Raw genomic sequence first — 22,292 nt, 5'->3', positions numbered from 1 at the left:
GATTATCCAGGTTTCCTTGATTAGGGCCAGGGGTATAACCTAAAATTTTTAAGGATAACATTTCCTGGAGGGGAAAGAGCATTCTGTTTTATCTCAGTCTCCTCTTAGGAGGGATTAACTATTCAGAGAAGCCTGCTTAAAACTTTATGGAAGGCAATTAATTCATTGGTATAAAAGATGCACAGGTAGGTTAGCACATGGCATGGCTAGACTGTGGATACTGCAGGGAAGGGAAGAACACTATGTGGTGGATTCTATCAAAGTTAATTAAACTGATGCAAGAAAAAAATCAATGTGTGCTGCTTCATAGAAGTGATGAGTCAGCAAAAGCAAGATGCTTGGAGAGGGCACTACAGAGACGTATGTACTGGGTGCAAACTACTTCTGTGCTTTATTTTGTTTCCCTCTCAGTATACAGAAGATGTAGCACTTAAAATTGAACATATTCAGATAAACCTCAGCAAAATCATTCTGCTGGATGAAATTGGGAAGGAGAATCTTCTGAATTTTGGCTCTTCAGGAATAGAAGGGATAAACTTTGCAGCATATTTGACAGAGGTGAGATTGTAGTAAACTGAACACATGAGTGGGACAAAGCATAAAATGAAATATTTATTTAACAATGAGCAAACCAGAAAAATCTGCTTTTGTGTGAAAGGCTGTGTTTTGAAGAATAACAAAACTTGGAGCAAAAGCACGTCAGAAATTAAGGTTAATAAACATTAAGAAATAAAGGGTAGACAAAGTAGGTGGTGTGGTTGAGTGCAAGCAGTCTGTATATGCAAGAACAACATACTCTTTTTCTTTCCCTGCTGTTCACATCTTGTTTCAGATCAATAAAAGTGTTACCAAGGTTGATCTTCTGTCATTTGCTAATGACTTAGAAGCAAGAGCAGACCAGCTGGTAAGTTTAATTCACTAATACAATAGCACATAAAATGTATTGTTTATATGGTATGTAAGTATAAATACATAGCCAAGTATTTAAACTTCCTGTGGTAAGATTCTTGTACTTCAGACACTTATATACATGATGCATTGTCATGTAAGGAAAAACTTTCAAGAACAGTGTTGCACATAAGCTGTATTTAAATATTGCTAATTATTGGGTTTTGTATGCTAAGTGTTGTACAGTTTCTACTTTGGAAGTGTAATTTCTCAAATTCCACTGCTTGCTTAAGAAACGAGGGGAATACTCCTTTTGAGTATTTCCTGTTATGCTGTCTGCATTTTAGGGTCCCACTTGGAAGAAAAATTGTTTAGATCATGATGGAAAAGATGATTTGAATTAATTTTTCAGTTAGTGAGGAGAAGATTTTGCAATTAGCAATAACATTAATACTGTGGCAGTTTATAAGGGTTCTAATGAGAACTGGAGCTCCATTGTGGAGAGAGAATGCACAAAAGAGATGATGTCTGCTCTGAAGAGCCTTTTGAATGCAGACACATGGACAATGGTTGGAGGGTATAGCTACAATGTTGCCCACAAATGAATCTGCAGAATGACACAGCTGTGTTAACAGATAGTGAATATTCAGTTGGTATGTTTGTATGCATGTCAAGGTCACTTTATTTTTCAAAATGAAAGCCATAGTTTGGATGCTAGATTGGACATTGGCACAAGACAGATTCCTGCCTTGCCATGTAGGAGAAAGAATTATGCTGCACATGTACTAAAATTTGTTGAAGCACTAAGAGAAACAGACAGCAGAGTGAGACCATGATGTTGGAATTTATCAGATACCCATCCCTCCTCCAGGGAGAGGAAGGCACCAATAGTCCTGGTGTGTTTGTTCCAGTTTTTCGCATAATCTGATCATACCTGTTGCAATTTATTTTTTTTTTCTGCCACACATACACTCATGTCAAGGTTAGGCTGAATGATTGTTTTGAGTTGTAGTTAGCATCCTCTCCAAGCACCATAGGTAGACCACCCATTTCATCATGTAGGTTGTCTACTAACTTGGGCAGATACCAGTATCTTTGGCCACGTTTCATTTCCTTTTTTAATTTTTACTGTGCCATATTGAAGGTTATACAGATGGAGAATTTTTTCTGTTGTTTTGGGGCTGTTTTCTAAGAGAAAGCTGAGGTTCTTCAAACATGTTACATCTTACATAGAATTACCTCAGAGATATCTATTTAAAGGTATAGACTACATGGATCTGTAAAGAAAAATATACTGTGCTCATAGTTTGGTTTTTCATTAGTTTTTGTAAAAGAATTTAAAAGAAGCATTAGAATTGAGAATAGATCAGGCAGAGTAGTTTCTTCATATAAAAGACAAAGAAAAATACAACATGAAATGTGTTCACTGTCAGTATACATTTTTATTTCTTCCCTGTGATGCTATTAGGTGTAATCTATGAAACGTAAAAAAAAAAAAAAAAAAAAGGCAAAAACCAAACCCAAAATAATCCCACAACAATATGATGTATTACAAAAAGTTAGGTTGTTTCAAAACTGATACTGTTTTCCAAGGATATTTTAAAATCCCACTGTGTTATTAGTGATAGCTGTTAAAGTTTACAAGAAAAATAATTTAAAAATATAGTAAAAGCTTCTGGAATTAATTAACTTTGTTTGTATAGTTTGCATTTTCTGGCACCTTACACAAAATCAAACATATGATGGTACACTGGAGTAAACACATGAAAGAAAACTTGCATCAAACCAAGGGGTCAGGTTGTGGAGTAGGGAGCAATACCACCCACACCACAGGTGTTAGGGAAGTGAATTCACCTTGTCAGTACAGGAGATGAAGCATCCTGAAGCTGCTCAGTGACTACAGCTGACTGCTTATATGAACACTTCACAGGAAACAAACACATCTCTGAGCATTGAGGTCTACCATTATCACACTTCCAAACTGGAGTTAGCAGTGTGTGTTCAGTGTGTATACAGGAAGCCAAGTGATCTTCCACCAAAAGAAGATGGAAATGTATTTCTGAGAGTAAAATCAAATTTTACAGTATATTACAAGTGTGAGCTTCAGACAGGCATTTGGAATCGGAGCATAAACATGTATCTCCTAACTGAACTGGGAGATGCAGAAATGAAAAATACTCTTCACAGATGCATTTCCAAGTTACTGACTGAAAATATTTAAACTTCTATGCCCCTCAAAGCACAGTGTGCTTTGGGATGATGTCCACAGTGCCCAAAACAAAAGCAAGTACCTATGACTGGGAGATGCTTGTCCCAGCTGGGGTGCTGTGCTACAGGGTTCTTGCGATGAAGTCTGGCTTGTGGCAAGTGAGAGAGGGATGTGCTTGCTCTTCTGGATTTAAAATGACTTAGTGCACCATGTGAAAATTATCTTCAGTTAAGTCTGTGTTGATAACGTTATAGCCAGGAAAGCAGTATAATATCTGATTTGGTTGCTGAGGTTTGAATTATTAACACAGTGATTTTTTTTTTTCCCCTCCTTGTGTTGAGGAATTCAATTTGCCATATCCCGTTGTTAGCATCAGCTGTTCTGCAGCGGATGAGTATAATGTGCAACTTTCATTGTTTTATGCTTAGTTGGAAAGCTTTGAGACTACTGAACAATACTGCATAATTGAATTTTTTGCAGCCAAAAGGAGCACTGGAAAATGCCTTAAAAGGACACGCAAACAGCATTCGAATGATTCATAACCAGCAAGTCGTTCCGCTAGAGCAAGCTATGGTAAAATATTAAAGCAATATTAAAACATTTATAGACAATATGAATCACTAAATCTCTTAAATACAGTTTAGAAAGCTGGACTTTGGCTATTATATAAGCACAGATTGCATTTGCGTTGTGTCACTGAAGAGTAATCTGGTTAAAGTATGTGTTTAATAGTTTTCCTACTTATAATACTACTGCTTTATAATACTGTCTAAAAGCATGACCTTTTTCTTCCACATTTTTTTTTACCTATTTGTGATTATATATGTTATATATGAATAAAAGAGGAAGCAGGAGAGAACTTTATAAAATTCTAACACTAAATCACTCTTTTTTTGCTTACCATTTGTCTTCAGTAATAAAAGTAGTTACCACTTATAGTTTATTTCTTGGAGTTAGCAGTCACCTAACAGTGTTGGATTTGGAAACTTCAAACAGCAGTATTTGGAGCAAAAGAAAAATCTCTTCCATTGATGCTGTAAAAGATGTGAAAGGGCTTCTGCCTGATTTTGCTGGGCACCGATTTGTGTAGTATCAAGTTTTGAATCTCATACATGCTATGTGTTATTTTTTCCTCTACATAACAAGACTTTTAGTTTATTCTATCATCTGATACAGTATTTCTGCCCCTATCAAAGCCCTCTTGTAAAAAAGCATTAGGTCTTCTGTTCCACTCTGATTCTGTGCCGTTCTTTACTAATTAACTCCTAATTATTCTCATCTCTTTTTCCTTTTACAAAACTGACTGTCAAGAAATATGTTAAAGCTAGGGTAAGTGCTTTTTCTCTTCTGAAATTGCACAATATAGAATTCTCTGAACACTTGGTTCTGACTTTAACTGCTCTCTCTTTCATCCAAATAAATCTCACTCAGTTTATTGCTACTAACTTTAGTTAAATCTGAAGTCTTCCAGTACACAGTTTATAACTATGTAGTGCTGTTGGTGAAATACTGATTCAGTGATTAAAACCACAATATATTAGTTTTAATACAACTATATATAATGTGATGTGATATACTGTGTTAGAAACTATCTATAGAATATCAAAGCATGCTTATAATGTTAAAACAGTTGAGGTCTTACCTGTAGTAATGACTTGAGTCTACTTTTTTCCCCTCCCCTCCTTTTTAATAGAGCACTTTAAATCAGAGCATTAGGTTGCTGAAGAGGACATCATCTGAACTTATGGTAGGCTTTTCTTTCTGCCAACAGGGCCACTTTTATGTGTTTTAAATCTATCTGCCACATATGCAGGGCATATATTTTCAGTACAGCTTTTTTCATTTGTAGCTGTTCTGTTATTGGAAGAGATTGTAATGCATTGAGATAGTAACAGGGATTTAGATATCTGTTCTGCATAGCTTTTTCTACCCTGTCTTTCCCTTCCTTACAGAGAAGGGGGAAAAAAAAAAGAATTTTGGGGATATTTTTTGAAGTATGAATTGTAAACTTAATTGTCATGTGATAATGCAGTACATGGATCTGTACTGAATCTGTATTATTCATGTTCCTAAAAATGTAGTTGTGTTTTCTAGAATCCTTGAATACAAAACTTGAGGGGGACAACCAAGAAACAAAATACACAAATACAGCTGAGAAAAGAGAGCTTTGTAATTCACATCCTTAACCACCTCTTGTCCAATGTCCAGCTCCCACTGGGCCCTGTTTCTTTAGCATTGTACTCATTACTTTCCTGCTTCTGCAGCATCAGCCTCGCTGTGGGAACCTGGATCTGTATAGTCTTCCCCAGGGCAGCCCATGTTTCCTATCTACACAGCAGTTAGTGCCTGCACCTTGATGAGACCAGCTGCTCTGCCAAACTCAGGGGAATAAGCAACAGGATGGTCACTTTTCTGGCTGCAAAGCTTTCTGTCACCACCAGCCTGCCTTGGCTCTGGTAGCAAGAATCCAGCCATACTAGCTAGCACTTAAGAGTCTGTTGTGGTTTAACCCCAGCTGGCAATTAAGCACCACATAGCCACATGCTCACTCCCCTGCCCTGTAGTGGGATGGGGGAGAGAGTTGGGAAAAAAAAGTAAAACTTGTTGGTCGAGATAAAGACAATATAATAGGACAGAAGAAGAAGGGAAAATAATAACAGTAGTAATAATGGTAATATTAGAATATGCAAAACAAGTGATGCACAGAACAATACATCTGCTGACTGATGCCCAGCCAGTCCCCAAGCCGTGGTGTCCCCCAAGCCAACGCCCCCCAGTTTATATACTGAGAATGATATCATATGGTATGGGATATTCCTTTGGCTCATTTGGGTCAGCTATCCTTGCTGTGTCCCCTCCCAGCCTCTTGCGCACTCCCAGCCTCTTATTGCTTAAACAGAACTAAAATGTCAGTGTGTTATCAACATTATTGTAATCCTAAGTCCAAAACACAGCACTATATCAGCTACTAGGAAGGAAATTAACTTTATTCCAACCAAAACCAGGACAGAGTCATAGTCAGAACAGCTTGATGCACCATACCTACCTCAGTTGCTCCCATTAAGGTTGTCACCCATCCACAGCAGCAGACCAGCTAGATTTGTTTTAGAATCTGTGATTTGAAACTGTATGGGGAGGTAAGAAGCCATGAAAGAAGGTGTGGATAAGAAAAGGATGATGTTTGACCCTTAAGTGTATTTAAGAAACATCTCTAGTTTCAGGCTGAATGTACATTATCCTTTGTGTATGTTCTTTGAGAGACTTTTATGGGCTTGTACATATATTGAAGGAGTGTCTCAATCCTTTTGAATATTGATTAGCAGCATACTCTAGCTGTATAATTTAATACTCTACTAATCACAAGTTGTAATAGTACATGTTTTTCTACTGGTTTGCTGTGCACTCTGTTTGTCTGTAGTGCATATACATACATTGATGAAAGTATTTCTACACTTAAGGAAAGGAAAGAGAATTGAAAATTGATCTAGTATATAAATTAGTTACATGGGTTCCAGGAAAAGATACATTCCTTTTTTAGTAGTGAGAGTTTTGTCAGATGATTGTGAATCCTTAGGCAGGCTCATGTTCTGTCTGGAACTGCACGTTTTATCAGGTTTTGACAGGACAGTGATGCTGTTTTATCAAGAGAATAGGTTCCCGACAATGGCTACAGAACCACTGTAACATCCTGAAAGGGATTTATTTATATTAAACACTATCTCTTGCTTTCCAGGTTAAGGTGAAAAATGTCATTAGTGCTGTTAATGCTGCCCAGCTACTCATAAATAACAATGCTTCTCTAGTTATTGTCCAGGTAAGCTTTATTTGATTAAAGTACATTAATGTGTGATGTCATGGAGGTAGACATTGACTTACTTCTGTCTGTTCCTAGGAGACAAAAAAGTACATGGATACCATAGTTGGCTACTTTGAGCAATATGTCGAGTGGGTCAAGGAGTCGGTAAGGTTCATTTGCTTCATTGAGAGAAACTGTGCTTAAAAAAAATTAAAAAGCTAAATAATAAAAATTTTACTTTGGTAGCATGTTTTATAGTTTCAGTTTGTAAGATATTTGTACTTGTTATGAAGGGGAAAACTTTTCTTCTATAAATAGTTCTGTTGTTTGAAGTAGAATAGAAATGATGAGTTTTGTTGATTGGAATAAAATGCAAATTTAACATAGTAGGCTAGCCTGAAGTCTAACATTTGTGCTAATATTGCAGTGAGCCTGATCCTAGTTAGTTCAGGTTGATGTCATTAGCATCTTGTTTTATTTTTCTTTCTTTAGCTGCAGCCTTTGAGAAAGTAAGCTGATGTTTTCAAAGATGCTTTGTTGATAGAGTATCCCACTGGAATTTATTTTTAATTTGGATAGGGTGAGAGATAACAATTTAGTAAACAGTATCTGTAACTACAAGAAAAGTTATGAGATTCTTATTTTATTCTGTTAGATACTCCAAACTATTTTTTTTATAAATGTCTTTCAGATTGCCATGGAGGTAGCGGCATGCAAGCCTATTGCCAATGTGATAGATACAGCAGTAGATATTTTTTTATGCAGCTATATAACTGATTCTGTGGTAAGAACTATTTTCTGTTACTCAAAATTGGGGCATCAAGTGGGAAATTCTTTGAACATAAATCTGCATTTAATTATTCTGCCTAGACTATTTTGAAGTATGATAATGAAGTATCACATTCAAAGTTATGCAAGGAAAAAAATGTTCTGATCTGAATCAAGTCCAAAGGCAAACCAGTGCTGGACTTGTTTTAGGTTCCCATTAAACTTAGGCTTCTATTAGTAAGAATTCTGTGAAATTATCTGTTCTTACTAAATTTCTTCCAACTTGAATTGCAAAGTAAATACAGTATTATTGGTTTGAAATAAAAATTCTGGAAAGGGTGGGTTTCAGTTCCATTGCTTGATTCTGAACAACCTTGAAATGGAAAAGCATAAAGACCTTGAAACGTTTACAGCTGAAACATGTAACTTAAGGGGATGGGGCTGGGGCAAGAAATGAGTGAGAAATACCAAGGAAAAACTTTCTCAAGTATCTTTCCTGGTTTCTCAAAAACCTGAACAAAGTTTTATCACTTGACTTATAGCAGACAGATCTCGATTCATACCGGTCCAGTGGACCCTTTGAGCATAACTGGTAGGAGTATATAAGGACAATATTGGCTTTTTCATCTTGCCAAAAGAGCTTGGAAAGAGGACAGCATGTATTAAAAGCAGCAGAAGAAGAAGAAGAAGCCACGTGCCTGGAAACCACCTAAAACATTTCCTAGCTATTATTTAGCTTTATGACACTTTTAGCCAGGTCTTAATCATATAAACAGTAAATGCATGTCATCAATCAAAGCCAAAGCACTCTAAGTTTGATAATGTTTAGCCATGAAATGCTTAACCTTGATAATGCTTAACCATGAAAACCTCCTAACCAGAATCATAGTGTATTCATTGATTATCTCTTGTGTTACAGAGTTTCTGTTCTTTGTGTAGTCCACTAACAGTCTGGTGGGAGATGGACCGCGATTTTCCTGATGATAGAACTTAACTGAGTCACTTATAATTCAAAGTGCCTCCAGCAAACACAAATCAGATTTGAAAAATCATCATTTTAACATCTGGTGATATCTCAGTTCAACTGTATGTTAATGAAATTAGTTACACAAACAGGCTGCAGTTAGCAAGTTAAAAAATAACTTGAGAAAGTGCTGGAAACTCAGATTTTGACAAGAACCAGAGGAAAGACAAATACTTTAAAATATCAAGAAAGGAAAAAGAAGTAATGTGGCTAGTAAATTAATGCTGAGACACAAAATTACTTTCTAGCCTGAGGGTGACTATGTTGAAATAACTTCTTAGGGCACTCTGGCTGTATAGCTTTGAGCAACTTTGGACATATTCCTGTTTGGTTACATTGGTGGTGTTCTTACTTTAGTTCAGTGACAGCAAAGAATGCTTAACATGCCCTGTTCCACACTAGTATAGGGATGCTCAGATAGTTCACAGGATCAGTGCAACTAATTTCTGCTGTGTTCTAATAGTAACAATGCTTAGAATATCCAGCAAAGATTCAGTACTTTTCTGATGGATTTCCTCTGACTTTTTTTCCTGGACTTTGCTTTGTTTCAGAATACCTTCTGGTTTGGTTTGGGAAGTTCTTCAATATTCTTAATTCCTGCCATAATTTTTGCTGTAAAACTCTCCAAATACTATCGTAGAATGGATACAGAGGATGTATATGATGAGTAAGTATATACTCTTAAGTAAGCTAAATGGCAAATGGATTGAAATGTTTTTCCTAGTGTCTCACATGAAAGTGCTATAATTCTTAAACAATCTGTGCTGTCACATTAGAATTGCATGTTCTTGTGAAATAGTGCGTGTTTGGGTTGGTGCCTGCAAAGTGCTTCATGCCGGTGGGATTTGGTTACCTTGACTTGCTGTGATTCTGTGCAGATATTGCCAGCTCTGATTTTGAGAAACTTGTTTCAGAATGAAGTCTTCAGAGCTTTGTGTACGGTGTTTATATAAATATTTTCCAAATGTGCAAGTGATTAGCTTTGCTAAGTAACCTGTTAAGGTGTACTGTGCCTGCTTTGTAGTCTCTTTGAATGAATTATTTGCTTTCTTACTGTCTTAGTTATTCCTAACCAGTCTTTCCTTTTTCAATTGCAGTTCCTCTGTCTCAGGGACTTGGCATTTTACTTTATGATAACTGTTCTTACAGATTTTCACATCAGTTTTGGTTTTACCGTGTTGGGTTTTTTTTTCCTACTCTTTGTTTTGCTCATTGTTCAGTTAACCTCTACACTGCATTTCTCAGATTTCACACTGGTCATTTTTCATTGCACATTCACAAGTCAGTAGAGCAGAAACAGGCATGTACAGCTAAAATTGCTCACTACTTAGTGTCTAGTTAATTACTCCTCCTTTTTTGTGTTTTTTAGTGTCGAAACTATACCCATGCAAATGTAAGACATTTTTGCTGGTATATTTTAAAATTATTTTACTTAAGTGGGAGGGTGTATATTTTTAATGTAACATGTTACTTCAAAAAAGGTAACATGTTCTGTTTCACCAGACCTTATATTAGAGTATCCAACTCCACAAGTATAGCAGAATAATAATTAAATACTTTTTGGAGACTATAAAAATATTAACAAATGTAAAATATAATTATGCCATAACTCCTGAATGTTACAAACAAAAAGTTATATTCTATTGTACAGACACAGTTTATCTTTGCATATAATACCATCATCCATGTACATGTCTTAGAAGCCATACTGTACATAGTGCATCTTATAGTTAACATGGTCTTTCTTGGTGTATTTATTTTATTACAGTACGGAAAATGGTAATAATGGTTATCATAAAGAGCATTTATATGGTATACACAATCCTGTTTTTACAAGGTAAACGAAGTCTGAAACTGCATGCCTTCATGTGTCCTTACTTAATCTAGTACTGTATTAATTACCTATCCAATTTTCTTCACCTTTAAAAGTGAATCACCTAATTCTCTAATTTTTTTGCATGATTACTCACTATAGAAAATGCTGTGTGGTTTATATTTCTCAAATTTTCTTTACATAACAGCAGATATTGTAGTAGTTTCCAACAACTTAACAAAGCAATTGTCTAAATTTGATCTTAAAATCCAGGTAATCGGGTATTTCTTTTGCACAGGGGATGGTCCTAAATTGACACATGTACTAAAATAGTCTGATAGCAGTTGAAAGTGATAGAATGGGTTGAATTGTTACTCCTGAGTTGTTCTAGTTTTCAGATGGTGAGGAGAAGAGCTTTTCCTGTGCAAAAGGCTGGTGAGCCACAGTATGCAGAAAACATGAACAGAGAAAATGCATGTTTCTTCTGCATGGGTAGAACTAGTGTGTGTAACATCACAAAACAAGACATTCATGTTAAGAGATTTGGGTTCTTTTCTGTCTCTACAACTTCTATGCTGTAAAAACTTTGCTAGTTGTGAGACTTTACGTTTCCATAGGGGTAACATAGCATGTCCCACAACTTCAGTATTTGGGTTTGCAAAATACCTGAGCTCTTAAGAAAGGATCTGATTTCTGATTGAAATCTGTAGCTCACTGTGCCTTAACTTGCAACTTCGTGACTGAAAGTGTAGGTTGAGTATTGGCAGAGTAGTAAGATATCACCATTCTTTCAGTAATGGGTAAATAGCAAGAGAGCTCAGACTTTGGAAGTCTTGCCAGATTTTATGGCTGCATCAGTTGGATATTATTATTCATTAAAACTGTATTTTACAATAATTATTTACTGACTAAATCTTGATTTCACATTCCTTGTGAAGGCAGGAATATAACAATGTTTTTAGTGATATTTATGATTACAATTGTCATGGTCTATTCTGCAACTTAAGGGTACTCCCTAAATTAATATACAAGGTGTTTATTTCAAAAGTACTCTCCACTGACATATCTAAGGACTCCCAGTTTTAGGGAGTTTAGATATTTTACATAAGAGGGAAATAATATTTGATTAGGCCTTAGAAGTCTCTTTCAGATCTTTGAATCTTTAATACAAATGTTAATACTCTTGAGTTTCATAGCATATTTTCTGTGATATTTAAGTGATTGATTAATAGTTTAATAGAGTGTTCCTGAATAACCTTAAAATTACTAACATAAAATAATTTTTTAAACAAAGACCCACTAGATCAGTTCTGACTTACTTTTCCTAAATTTTAAATTACTCAAAGTGGGCTTCCATAATACGATGTAAGGATTCAGTCTGAAGCAATGTAATGTTGCTTCAGTCTGAAGCAATTCTGATGTGCTGAGATAATTTTAAAACCTGCTAATTATGAGATACACACTTTGAGTTTCTCAGTTTGGGATTCCCATAGCAATAGAGTTTTGTTTTTAACTTTCAATTCAGCAAACTCTTTTTTGTATGCTATCCTCTCCTCATTTCCTACAAATTATTTTAAGACATACTTTGACAGCTATGACCTTGAACAGGTCTCTGTACACCTGTACTTTTGCGGGTGTAAAGAATCCCATAGAGTTTTTTCGTCCTTTGAAATCAGCTGTATTATTTGCTGGAAAGAGATGCAAATATCTTTCTTTATAAATAGAAGATGCCGGTACAAGTATGACATCTGTAAGAAGTATATTTATATTTGTATAGTTGTCTCATGTAAGTGTTTTTATAACATGTTGAAGATCCAAAAAACCTCAAATGCAGTCACCATTTTTGTGAGAGCAAAATTGAAAGCTGGATTAAATTCTCGAAGGAGTGATACTGAATAGTAATTAAAACATTTCTTTCTGTCATGAAACAAAGATAACCATAAGGGTTGGTGAAGAAAACCATGAATCTCTATTTCTTCTTATTTGAAAAAATCTTGATTAAATGGGTAAAAGTTTGAGAACAGTTTGTGCCAATTCAGCTTGTCTCACCTTAGTTAAACACAGTATTTCTGTTCCATTTGTGGGCAAAATAAAATGATTGTTTTGGTTTGTGTTTTTTTTTTTTTTTTTTTTTCCCTTGCATAGCTCTGTGGAACAGTGGTAACGCATACTGGAAACATTACAGGTAAGTCAGTTCAAGTTGTACTACTTTACTAATTTTAGGAAGGCTGCTTTGCTTTCTGTAACATGAGTGTTGCAAGGTTTGAAAATAAAAAATAAAAACTATTGAACCATATTAATGTTCATGTGAAAATCTATGTCTTCATTGTGCTTAAATTACATTATAATTCTGTCTTCACCAAATTTTCCTGAACTGTTTTTGTGATTATTTCCAGGCTGTATAAATGAGGCTCAAGATTCTTCTGCGGGAATAGATCATTATTCTTACAAGTGTACTGGCATTTGCATTCATCTTCCAAATCCTGAGCCACTTGTTTGATGTCACCCGTACTGTAAATCCCAAATGTACTATTGAATGTTACGCCATAAACTACTGTACAGAATATTTTGTGATCAGGGCACTGCCTCTCAAATACCACTGTTCAAGGCTTGAATTAAAATGGTTTTTGTTTTTTACTTTTTTACACTGGGCTTTGTTACATCACAGTATAAAAATTAATTAGATTAACAGCCTTTGCCTAGCAATCCTCTGACAGTTGGTCAAGTTCTTATCTTAAATTGTTGATTTGTGTTAAATACAGTACATACACGTTTACATAAAAATACATTTTGTATACAGAGACTTTTGTATATACATTTTTCTTAAAACTTATAAGTGTTTAGTTAAGATTTTAAATTGTATAATAGTCTTCACCAATGAATTTACCAGCATGATCAGTGTTGCTATTTGGTGCTCTTGAATGACCACTTTGGACTAAATTTGAAGTGTAATGGGATCCATGGTGTCTCTTAGTGTCTCTGAAAAGTTCAGTTGCAGTTTTGTTTTCTCCCTCTTTTTTTAATTATTTAATATTTAGTGGTTTTTGAAGTATAGACCTAAAAGGGACTTTGGAGAAGTTTATTTTGAAACTCTTTGGGTGGGAGGGTTGGGAGTTGCGTGATGCGTAATATAGTGAAAAGGCTAAGCTTTCTAGAGAGTTCAGTAGTATTCAAAAAGAGCATGAAACGTGTCATATATTGGTGATTTTTAGAATGTTTTACATTTTCTGTCTCCCTTTTCCTCATTCACACTCATTTCTATCATGTCCTTAATAGTATCACTGTTAAGCTGTGGCTCTTTCAGGGGGCAGTGATACTATTTTTGCTGAATAATTTCAAAATATGATTTCTAATATTGAAATTCAGATGTGTTCAGCAATTAGAGTTAACATTTGTACTGGTAGAGTTATTGCCTTGAATTTAGGCATACAGTTGCATTACTTAATTAGATAACAGCAGAATTCATCAACAAGGCCAAAAGTATCTGTGTTACTAGTGTAAAACATTTCAGCGGGTGAAGTAACTTGGTATATTGATCTAAAGCAGTGTCTCTTCATTTATCAGTATTGTGAACTTTGTTTCCAAAAAGGTTCATTGGCTTGAAGTAGGGATAATCCTGTAAATCATTCATATAATTTTAAAAAAAATGCTGAAAAGTGATACCAGTTTTAAATCTGGAATAACCTTAAATTTTTCATTTTTAGGTCATAAATGGAAACATTTCTAATTGACAGTATGTAGCATATGTGTATATGTAATGTTCAGAACTGCATATTTTTAAAAGTTTCTATTTTTAATTTGAGAAAATGTTCCCAGCTCATTTAAATAAAAAAACTTGCTTAACTACCTGGTGTTTGATTCTCAGTCATTTTGTTGTATAGACTTGCCTCAGAAGAGTTGCACTGAGTTAAGATCTTAGGAAAATGAATTGTTTTTAGACTGATTAAAAAGTTCTGCTATATTTGACTTATTGATGACTTTAAGCAAGATAAGAGACCAAGAACTGGAGCAGAAAGGACTGAAAGAACATCGACTCTGGGTTGGGGAGCTTCCAACTTCCACAAAGGATATGATTTATGTAAAGATGGTAGGATTTGAGCTAATGAGTTGTGGAGGATATCCACATACCCTGCAACTGCTCAAGGTGTTATCACTGGCTTCTATTGTTATTTTTCTAGCACTGACAGCAGAATTAAATGTTTGCTGGTTCTTCAGCTCCCATAGTTCACTGCTGCCATCCTAGCTTAACTTGTAAAAGGACAGTTGTTTTCCACTGATACAACAAACTGTGAACTGTTTCATTTGAAGCACAAGCAGAGAGGGGACACAAATGTCAGATGAGAGTGAGACAAACAGTTGACAGTAACATATTAACTGTAATACATAAGTACACCAAAGTTCTTGAGTCCAAGCTTTGGTACTTGTCTTTATCCTTGTAGTCTGATATGTTTTCATGAGTACACTTTTAACACTCTCAGAACAAGAGATCTGAAACTGGTATAAAGTAACTTTATGTAGTTTTGAATTCTATAACAATTATTAGAACGAGAGATGCATGCCTTTAGCTTCTGATCTAGGAACTGTCAGTGCTGTTGTGCATAACCAAGTATAAAGAATACATTTGTTTGTCAAATATTAGGAAGTCTTTGAGTGCTTGCAGTAGGGATTTTAAATCCTTGAAATAGAGTGTGAAATGGGCAGTAAGATTCTTCTGTCTGGATGATGCGTGAGAAGGCTCCCCAAAAAGCAACAGAAGAGTGAATTGTAAATCTTGAGTAGACTTGTACCATTGCTGTTTCTCCTAAGACTTGACTGGAGAGTCACACCACTGTGCTTTGAAAGAGACAGTTGGGCAAGAAGCTAGAAATGAGCCTGAAAATGTTATTAAAATAGCCTTAGAGAGGGGATCAAAAGAAAACAGTGTTATTCTCTCTATCAAATGGTATTTAGTCATGGGGAACTTCATGACATGTTCACTGGAAGAACAAGGTTCAGGCTACCCAGAACGGCTGTTCTAGGTGGCTCCATCTTCAGGCAGGCAGCTCTCAGGCTAACTGGGGTGTCACAGCAGCTAGGGACTCTATTGTCAAGTATTAGAGAAGCATTTGTCAGGTATTAACGAAGCTGGTGAAGGGCCTGGAGAACAGATCCTATGAGGAGTGACTGAAGGAGCTGGGACTGTCCAGTTTGAGGAGGAGAAGGCTGAGGGGAGACCTCATCACTCTCTACAACTATCTGAAAAGACATTGTAGAGAGGTTGGTGCTGGTCTCTTCTCACAGGTGATTAGTGACAGAACAAGGGGCAATGGCTTTAAACTCCAACAGGGGAGGTTTAGACTAGACATTAGGAAAAATTTTTCACAGAAAGGTTAGACCGTGGAATAGGCTGTCCAGGGAGATGGTGGAGTCACCATCCCTGGATGTGTTTAAGGGTTGTTTAGATGAGATGTTGGGGGATATGGTGTAGGGGAGAACTTTGTAGAGTCAGGCTGATAGTTGGGATCGATGATCCCAAGCGTCTTTTCCGACCTGAATGATTCTGTGATTTTTTGCAATTTTCTGCTTCACTGTCTGTGTTAATTGAATGGTTTTGCTTTGGTAGGTTTTTTAGTGATACATATTGAGTGGCTAGATACACAAAATAGTATTCTATTCCATTATGTATGGGCATTCTTAAACCCAGCATTTCTAGCACCCCACAGTTATTCAAGCGTACCTAAATAATGTGTTACCCCTTCCAGAAGCTGTTCAGGTCAGGCTGGATGTAGGATACATGTCTTCGAAAGAAGTGCCTAGTGGGGTCTTATTAGCCAGAAAAGTACTCTGGCTTGCAGCGGCATGGGAAGGATTTTTCCTCATGACCTCCTGAATGCGAAGGGAATTACCATGATTTTCTTTAGCTCTGCTTTTAGTTACTGCAGCAGAAACTGCTAGTACAAGATTGTGCACTAAAATACTTCTGTTCTCTTCCTTTTGTTTTATGGCAGTTTTATAGCTCATTTATTATGAACAGGAAAGTCTGTTTTTTTTAAAAAAGCGAAAGGTGATAAAGCATGTGCTGACGTGCTCTGGGGTCCTTGCTGCCGAGACCCATGATAAGCTAGTTCTGCTGTCTTGCTCTGACTGATAATAACCCATGGTGTAACAATTATGGTAAAACTTCAAATGTTTCATTTATATTTAGCCTGTAATACCTTATTTTGCTAGAGCTTTATTTTTTATCTTGGTTAAATATTGCAAGTCTATCACGCCTCAAAGAACGTGCAGTTGATTCTTCCATGTGTCCCTACTGCATATCATGTGCTGACAAAATGAAGTACGAAAGTTGCATCCTTACTGTGCAAATCCACTGAAAACCTGTTCCACAAATCAGCACATTTATCTTTTTCTACTTCAGTATAGTCTTACGAGTTCTGACATGAAGATAGCTATAAAGCAGCTGGAGAATGGAAAATATCTGTTAAAAATCAAATATGACATGTTCATCCTGCATAGGAATGTGCTTCTCGGTTACACAACCATCATTCTCTATTTAACTGCATTTACAAGATTTGTCTTGTTAACTTCTTGGGAGTTCACAGGTTATCTGACACTCCCTCAGGCTATAAATTTATGGGCAAATGCCTACTGAAGGGTGATTTATTATTTTTATAAAAAAAAAAAGCCCTTACATCCCCAGTTTCACTGGGAAGAGGCTTCTTTGTGCACCAAGCCTTTAAATTGTGAGCAGCCTGTTACTTACTGGCTTCACTTTTTTGGATCGTGTTGCTCAAGGATCTCAGTCAACTCCTCTCACCATGAAGAGTGTTGCTCTTCTTTTCCTAGTAGTTTTCTGTGGCATGGGAGGGTTGGGACAGAAACCGAAGCTAAAGAAAAGAAGTAATGGCGAAGAAATCAACTTTCGGACTAAAACCAAAGATGTTTGCACAATGAGAATGAGTGGGGATGAGGAGAGGAAACTTAGAATTGAATGCAAAAGCCAAGGCATGTCCTACTGGTGTGAATTTACTGGCAAGCCATCGGTCTGTCGTGCTTTCGTAAACAATCCAAAGATTTACTGGAATCAGATTGCTATGGAACTTAGAAAGCTCCCGCATGCTTGCGAATCCACGCAAGTGTTGAAGATTACCATGTGCCAAAAGGCTCCCACAGAGGCTCTCATGAAGCAAATAGATGCTGGTATGGAGCCAGAAGATCTAGCAAACCACGACACATCAGTCCAGAAAACTTCCATTTCTATGAGGGGAGCAGAGCAAAGCTCTGTTAAGAAAATAGACAAGCCCCCAATACTACCTCTTATAAAACCAACCCAACATGGTCAAGGGTCTGAAAATGAAACAGAAGCAATGAAACTGGCACGGGAACATTGCTGGGAATCCCTGCATGGTGTCTGCTCCTACATTATTGGCATATTCAGAGGTTAAGGATTTGCTTCAGGTAAAACTCCCATCTTGAAGCACAGTGGGATATGCCTAAGAGTAATCCTGTTGCAGTTTTGTTTTATTTTGATCTTGGGGGTCTTTCAGGTATGTGGACAGGGAGGTTCTAGTCTTGCTCACTAAAATCTAATGTGGTAAAGCCTGTACTGTGGCTTCTGAGGGGCTGGACAGCCTAAACTCATGGTGATAGTTCCTGACATCCTTCTGTGAGGTCTTTGTCCTATCTGTTATTCATCTTATGATATTTCACTTCTAATTCTTGGAATTTGGCTTATTTTATGTCTTCTGTCATTCCTTCCCTCTTGTCTTGACTTTTGGATTTAAGCCAGTGAAGTGGGATAAATAACAAATGCATCAGCTAGAACAATTTAGAAATACATTCAGAATGTGGGAGGATAAAGCTTGTTCATTAAAAACTGCTAGTTAATAACCAGCCATTTTAATTTTTAAAATTAGTTCGTAAACAACTTTCAGAAATGAATAAAACAAAACAGACTGTCTTGGTTTGCGGGTCTGGTTTTGTAGATGCAATAGGGGATCATATGCAGGCTCTTGTCTAATAAGTCTTGGGTTTTCAGTCAAGATTTAAAAAGCCCTCGCAGAAATGGTGGTTTCTATACACACTTCCATTTCTGGTCAAAGAGGCAAAGCCAGGAACTGATGTCTAAACCTGGCAAACTTGACAGAAATTGGAATATATGTAGCATGAACTAGCAATTTGGTAAAGTGTTTAGGCTGCTAATGATCTTACTTGTGCCTTAATATAGCAAAGTGACTAATTTTTTTTTCTTTTTTGTTTTGCAGAGCAAAATTTTTACAGCTGAAGAAGGGTCCTTGCTGTAGTTTAATAGACATGATAATTCTGGTTTTAAAATGAGTAATCTCTATAAGTCTTGTAGCTCTTTTCTCTTTGCACCCCTAAAATGAAACTTTTCAACAGCCCTGAAAAATGCATGAAACTGGGAACTAGAGTGACTGTACTTAAACTGTTAGGATAAACTAACTGTTCCTAGGTCTGTTACACACAGAGGTGTACTGCGTTTCTGTAACCAAGGTTCTGCTTCAAGTGTGCTGACCTTGAATAGGTTTTTCTCTGTGCTGATTCACTTCAGTTTGTTAGAGATGAAAGCTGTAAATGATGCTACAGTTAGTGCAAATAATAAAAATAAGATTTTTGAAAACCTACTCAGTGTGCTTTCTTTAAATGGTGCTAGTTGTGTAAAGTCATAGTATTTAATACTTCTTTCTTAAGAGATTGTTGGTAGAATGTGTCAGAGAAGTTACAGATCTGAGTCCCTACTTTCCCACTGAACATATTTTCATTAATAGTAATATTTTCAATGTTACTGCATTTATATTACAATTATAAGTTTCAGCCAGCAAGGAAAAAAAGGTTGGAGAAATGAAAGAGTAATCTAGGAATACATTTCTGAACATAGCAGATTAGAAGTGTTCATCTGTGATGCATCTGCAGAGTTCAGTGTTATTAGGATCTGCTAGTGATAATATTAATGCTTGGGTTCAGTAAACAATCTGAGAGGTAACTCATCTGCAGTTGGGCTCTTAAATAAACCTCATCAAAATACAAAGCACAACCTAATAGCCTGTTGTCAGATTTGTATTCAGATTGTCATTTATATTCAGATTATTTTTTAACAATGATCCTTTTTGTTCCCAAGAGAGCTTCGCAGCAGGGATGTAACTGGAAAAGCTTTGTGCCGCAGAAATTAGTAGTGCTCAGTGTTTGCCATTAAAACAGTTTCTGCAAGGCATTGTTACATTTAACTACTTCTCTAGCTTTACTCACAGATTTTTAATTCTTTCTTCATCATTCCAGATTGTGACTGTCCAATCACTAAACTCTGTACCTTGTACCAAAAAAACTTGAACTAATTTTCTGTCCCCACACCTCTTGAAATATATGGAAAGGAACGGTAAGTCATGAACATGGGATCAGTGCAGAAGGTTGTATGTATAACACAGAAATACAGCTTGAACACTGATAAAATGCAAGCACAAGCAAGTCTGTATTTTTTCAGCCATAAATCTAATGTGGTTAATCTTAATTTGTAGCTTCAATTACCCTTGTGAAGCTTTTGTACTGTGACTAAAAAATGTAGTAGTACACGTATTCCCTCATTTCAGTCATTGAAATGAATATAATTGTTTGATCTTCAAACATGCAAGATGCATCAAAGTGATATTTGGAAACTATTTGGAAATGTTAAGGTCAGGTTGAGGGTTTTCTTGAGGTGTATTTTTAAAATATTTTAAAACTTTTCTTGTATGATTTGAAATCCATACTGCAGAGTGAATATTTAGAAGTATCCACTACAACAGTAATGACCTCAAAAATGAGAGTGCCTTGCATTGAGAGAAGTCTGGGAGAATCAGTCACCCCTCTTGCTAGCAAGAGAAAAGAGGTTTCCTCAGTTCACCAGAAGAAAATTTTCCCCTTTGTGCCCTCTTCTATGTATATGCACTGAGCACAGAAGGCAGTAAAGTTATCTGACACTTTGTAGAACTCTTAATACAGTCTAAAATATGTGGCCACCATTGATTCTGCTTAGCAGAGAACAAATGCCACATACACTTGCTAGTGCATTACTTCCTAGGGAACTCTTATCTCGCTTCAGTATAGCAGAGCTCTGCTGCACAGGGCTCCATGCTTGGCACTGTGCTGACTGGAATGACTGTCTGAAGCTTCACTGTTGAAGTGGAAACTACAAATCGACTAGTCTTCCACCAAAGGACCCTCTTTCATTAAATGCTTTTTGTAAAATATCTAGGATCCAAAATACGTAGTTAAGCACTAGATCTTACAAAAAGCTGAAGATTTTGGTACCAAGGTGATGCATGGCTTGGATTACACCCTCAGCAAGTCAGTTAACGATCATGATCTTAATTTCAAAATGTTTAAAAATTGTATGTTAACTGAAATACCCTACCTTAGTGTAACAGAGCCATGATTGTATCGGCTATGTTACCATTTAATTGTGTTTAGCACTGGAGACGTATAGTCATGACATTTCAGTTACCTTCTTGTTATGAAAGTGCTATTAATTAATGAAAGTATGAATTGAAAAGTGTGATGAGTTTAAGGTAACCTTCAAGTACCTTGTGAATGAATGAAACCTGCTGTTTCATTCATTTTAGGTTAACCTGTTAGTCTCCATATATATAAGTACCTCAGGAAATCTGCTCAAGTGGAGAGAGAATTTGGGTTTTTTTCCTGACAGGGGTACAGCAGGCGAAAATGTTTGTCTGGATTCCTGCAACGAGGGAGACCCCTGATATCCAGACCTGCCTGCTGCTAATTCAGTGCAATGTGAGGTGGTCCACCTGCCTCAAGATCCTCACATTTAGGTTCCCACAGAAGCATCGTGAGTATTTGCTACTTTGACAAGGTAAGCCTCCAAGAAATGCAAAATGATGTGTTTGGAGGACCTGTGTATAAAAGGGTGTGTATTAACACACACAGTTAAGATCCAAGAAAGACTGGAGCAAGTCTAATGGAGAGCCACTGAGATAGTTGGGACTGGAGTACACTTCTGTGAGGAAGGGCCAAGGGAGCAGGTCTTGTTCAGCCTGGAGGAGGCTTTAGGAGGGAAATAATAGCAGCCCCCCAGATAGGTATGAGGAGGCTATAAAAATATGGGGCTAGGCTCTTCACTGATTTGTGTGAGAGAAGAAAAAGAAATCACGGTCACAAATTGATACAAGTGAGGTTCTGACTTGGTGTAAGGAAAAATACTCACTCTAAGAAGGATAAACACAGGAGCAGGTTCCCTGGAGCAGCTCTGGAATCTCCATCTGTGGAGCTTTTCAAGACGAACTGGACAAAGTTTAAGCAACATAGTCTGAATTCATCGTCAGCCTGCTCTGAGTGCAAGGTTGGACTACAAACGTCCCAGGATGCCTTCTGGCCTGAATGATTCTATGATTTACAATGGAAACACAGAAGAAAGCTTAAAAGTTCTGGTTATTTAATACTGAGCGACTCTGTTAACGTTCATGTCTCCTTTAAAGTGCAAAAAATGCTCTTGAATCAGTCATTCTAACTATATCAAATCAAAGGAGAGAGATTATTAAGTATGTTCTGATGGTAGATCCCATCATTAAGTCAAATGCATCATCTTGGATAACGTCATGTTCAGTGCCTCTGTCTGTTGGTAGACATTTTTATTTAGCCTGGTTTTCACATCATAGAAAACCAACAAGAAATTCAGGTGTTAAGGAACACCAAATATCAGGTCTGTTAGCTTTCAAATCAAGTATCCAAAAATAAGAAAATAACCATTTTCAGTGTGTAGGTTATTTGTGTTAGACATGCCTCAATAATAATGTTGCTTAGT

At 36.5% G+C, this 22,292-nt stretch overlaps 2 protein-coding genes across 3 annotated transcripts in view; both read left to right on the top strand.

Moving 5' to 3' along the window:
• Nucleotides 1-14,344, top strand: part of PROM1 (prominin 1) — a 63,575-nt gene extending 49,231 nt beyond the window's left edge. Inside the window, exons 18-28 of one of the 2 annotated variants that reach the window (XM_074904557.1) lie at nucleotides 412-558; nucleotides 833-904; nucleotides 3,578-3,670; nucleotides 4,400-4,426; nucleotides 4,791-4,844; nucleotides 6,831-6,911; nucleotides 6,990-7,058; nucleotides 7,585-7,677; nucleotides 9,237-9,352; nucleotides 12,644-12,683; nucleotides 12,895-14,344. In XM_074904557.1, coding sequence (XP_074760658.1) covers nucleotides 412-558; nucleotides 833-904; nucleotides 3,578-3,670; nucleotides 4,400-4,426; nucleotides 4,791-4,844; nucleotides 6,831-6,911; nucleotides 6,990-7,058; nucleotides 7,585-7,677; nucleotides 9,237-9,352; nucleotides 12,644-12,662 — 771 coding nt within the window. In that variant the 3' untranslated portion in view covers nucleotides 12,663-12,683; nucleotides 12,895-14,344. Of the gene's footprint in view, nucleotides 1-411; nucleotides 559-832; nucleotides 905-3,577; nucleotides 3,671-4,399; nucleotides 4,427-4,790; nucleotides 4,845-6,830; nucleotides 6,912-6,989; nucleotides 7,059-7,584; nucleotides 7,678-9,236; nucleotides 9,353-10,054; nucleotides 10,079-10,453; nucleotides 12,594-12,643; nucleotides 12,684-12,894 lie in introns of those variants that run through there. The other variant, XM_074904558.1, reaches the window with a different exon arrangement.
• An 825-nt stretch (nucleotides 14,345-15,169) lies between these two features.
• FGFBP2 (fibroblast growth factor binding protein 2) lies at nucleotides 15,170-19,068 on the top strand. Its single transcript, XM_074903764.1, has one exon. It carries the CDS (start codon nucleotides 17,296-17,298, stop codon nucleotides 17,920-17,922), a length of 627 nt encoding a protein of 208 aa, XP_074759865.1. The 5' UTR covers nucleotides 15,170-17,295; the 3' UTR covers nucleotides 17,923-19,068.
• Nucleotides 19,069-22,292: the final 3,224 nt, after the last annotated feature.

The sequence above is a fragment of the Athene noctua genome, chromosome 4 (genome assembly GCF_965140245.1).
Source record: "Athene noctua chromosome 4, bAthNoc1.hap1.1, whole genome shotgun sequence".
NCBI classification, from domain to species: Eukaryota; Metazoa; Chordata; class Aves; order Strigiformes; family Strigidae; genus Athene; species Athene noctua.
Note: the sequence above shows the minus strand (reverse complement) of the source record. Positions and strands in the feature narration are given on the sequence as shown.

Coding starts and splice junctions, on each gene's coding strand:
- FGFBP2 (XM_074903764.1), top strand. CDS start 17,296: ATGAAGAGTGTTGCTCTTCTTTTCCTAGTAGTTTTCTGTGGCATGGGA.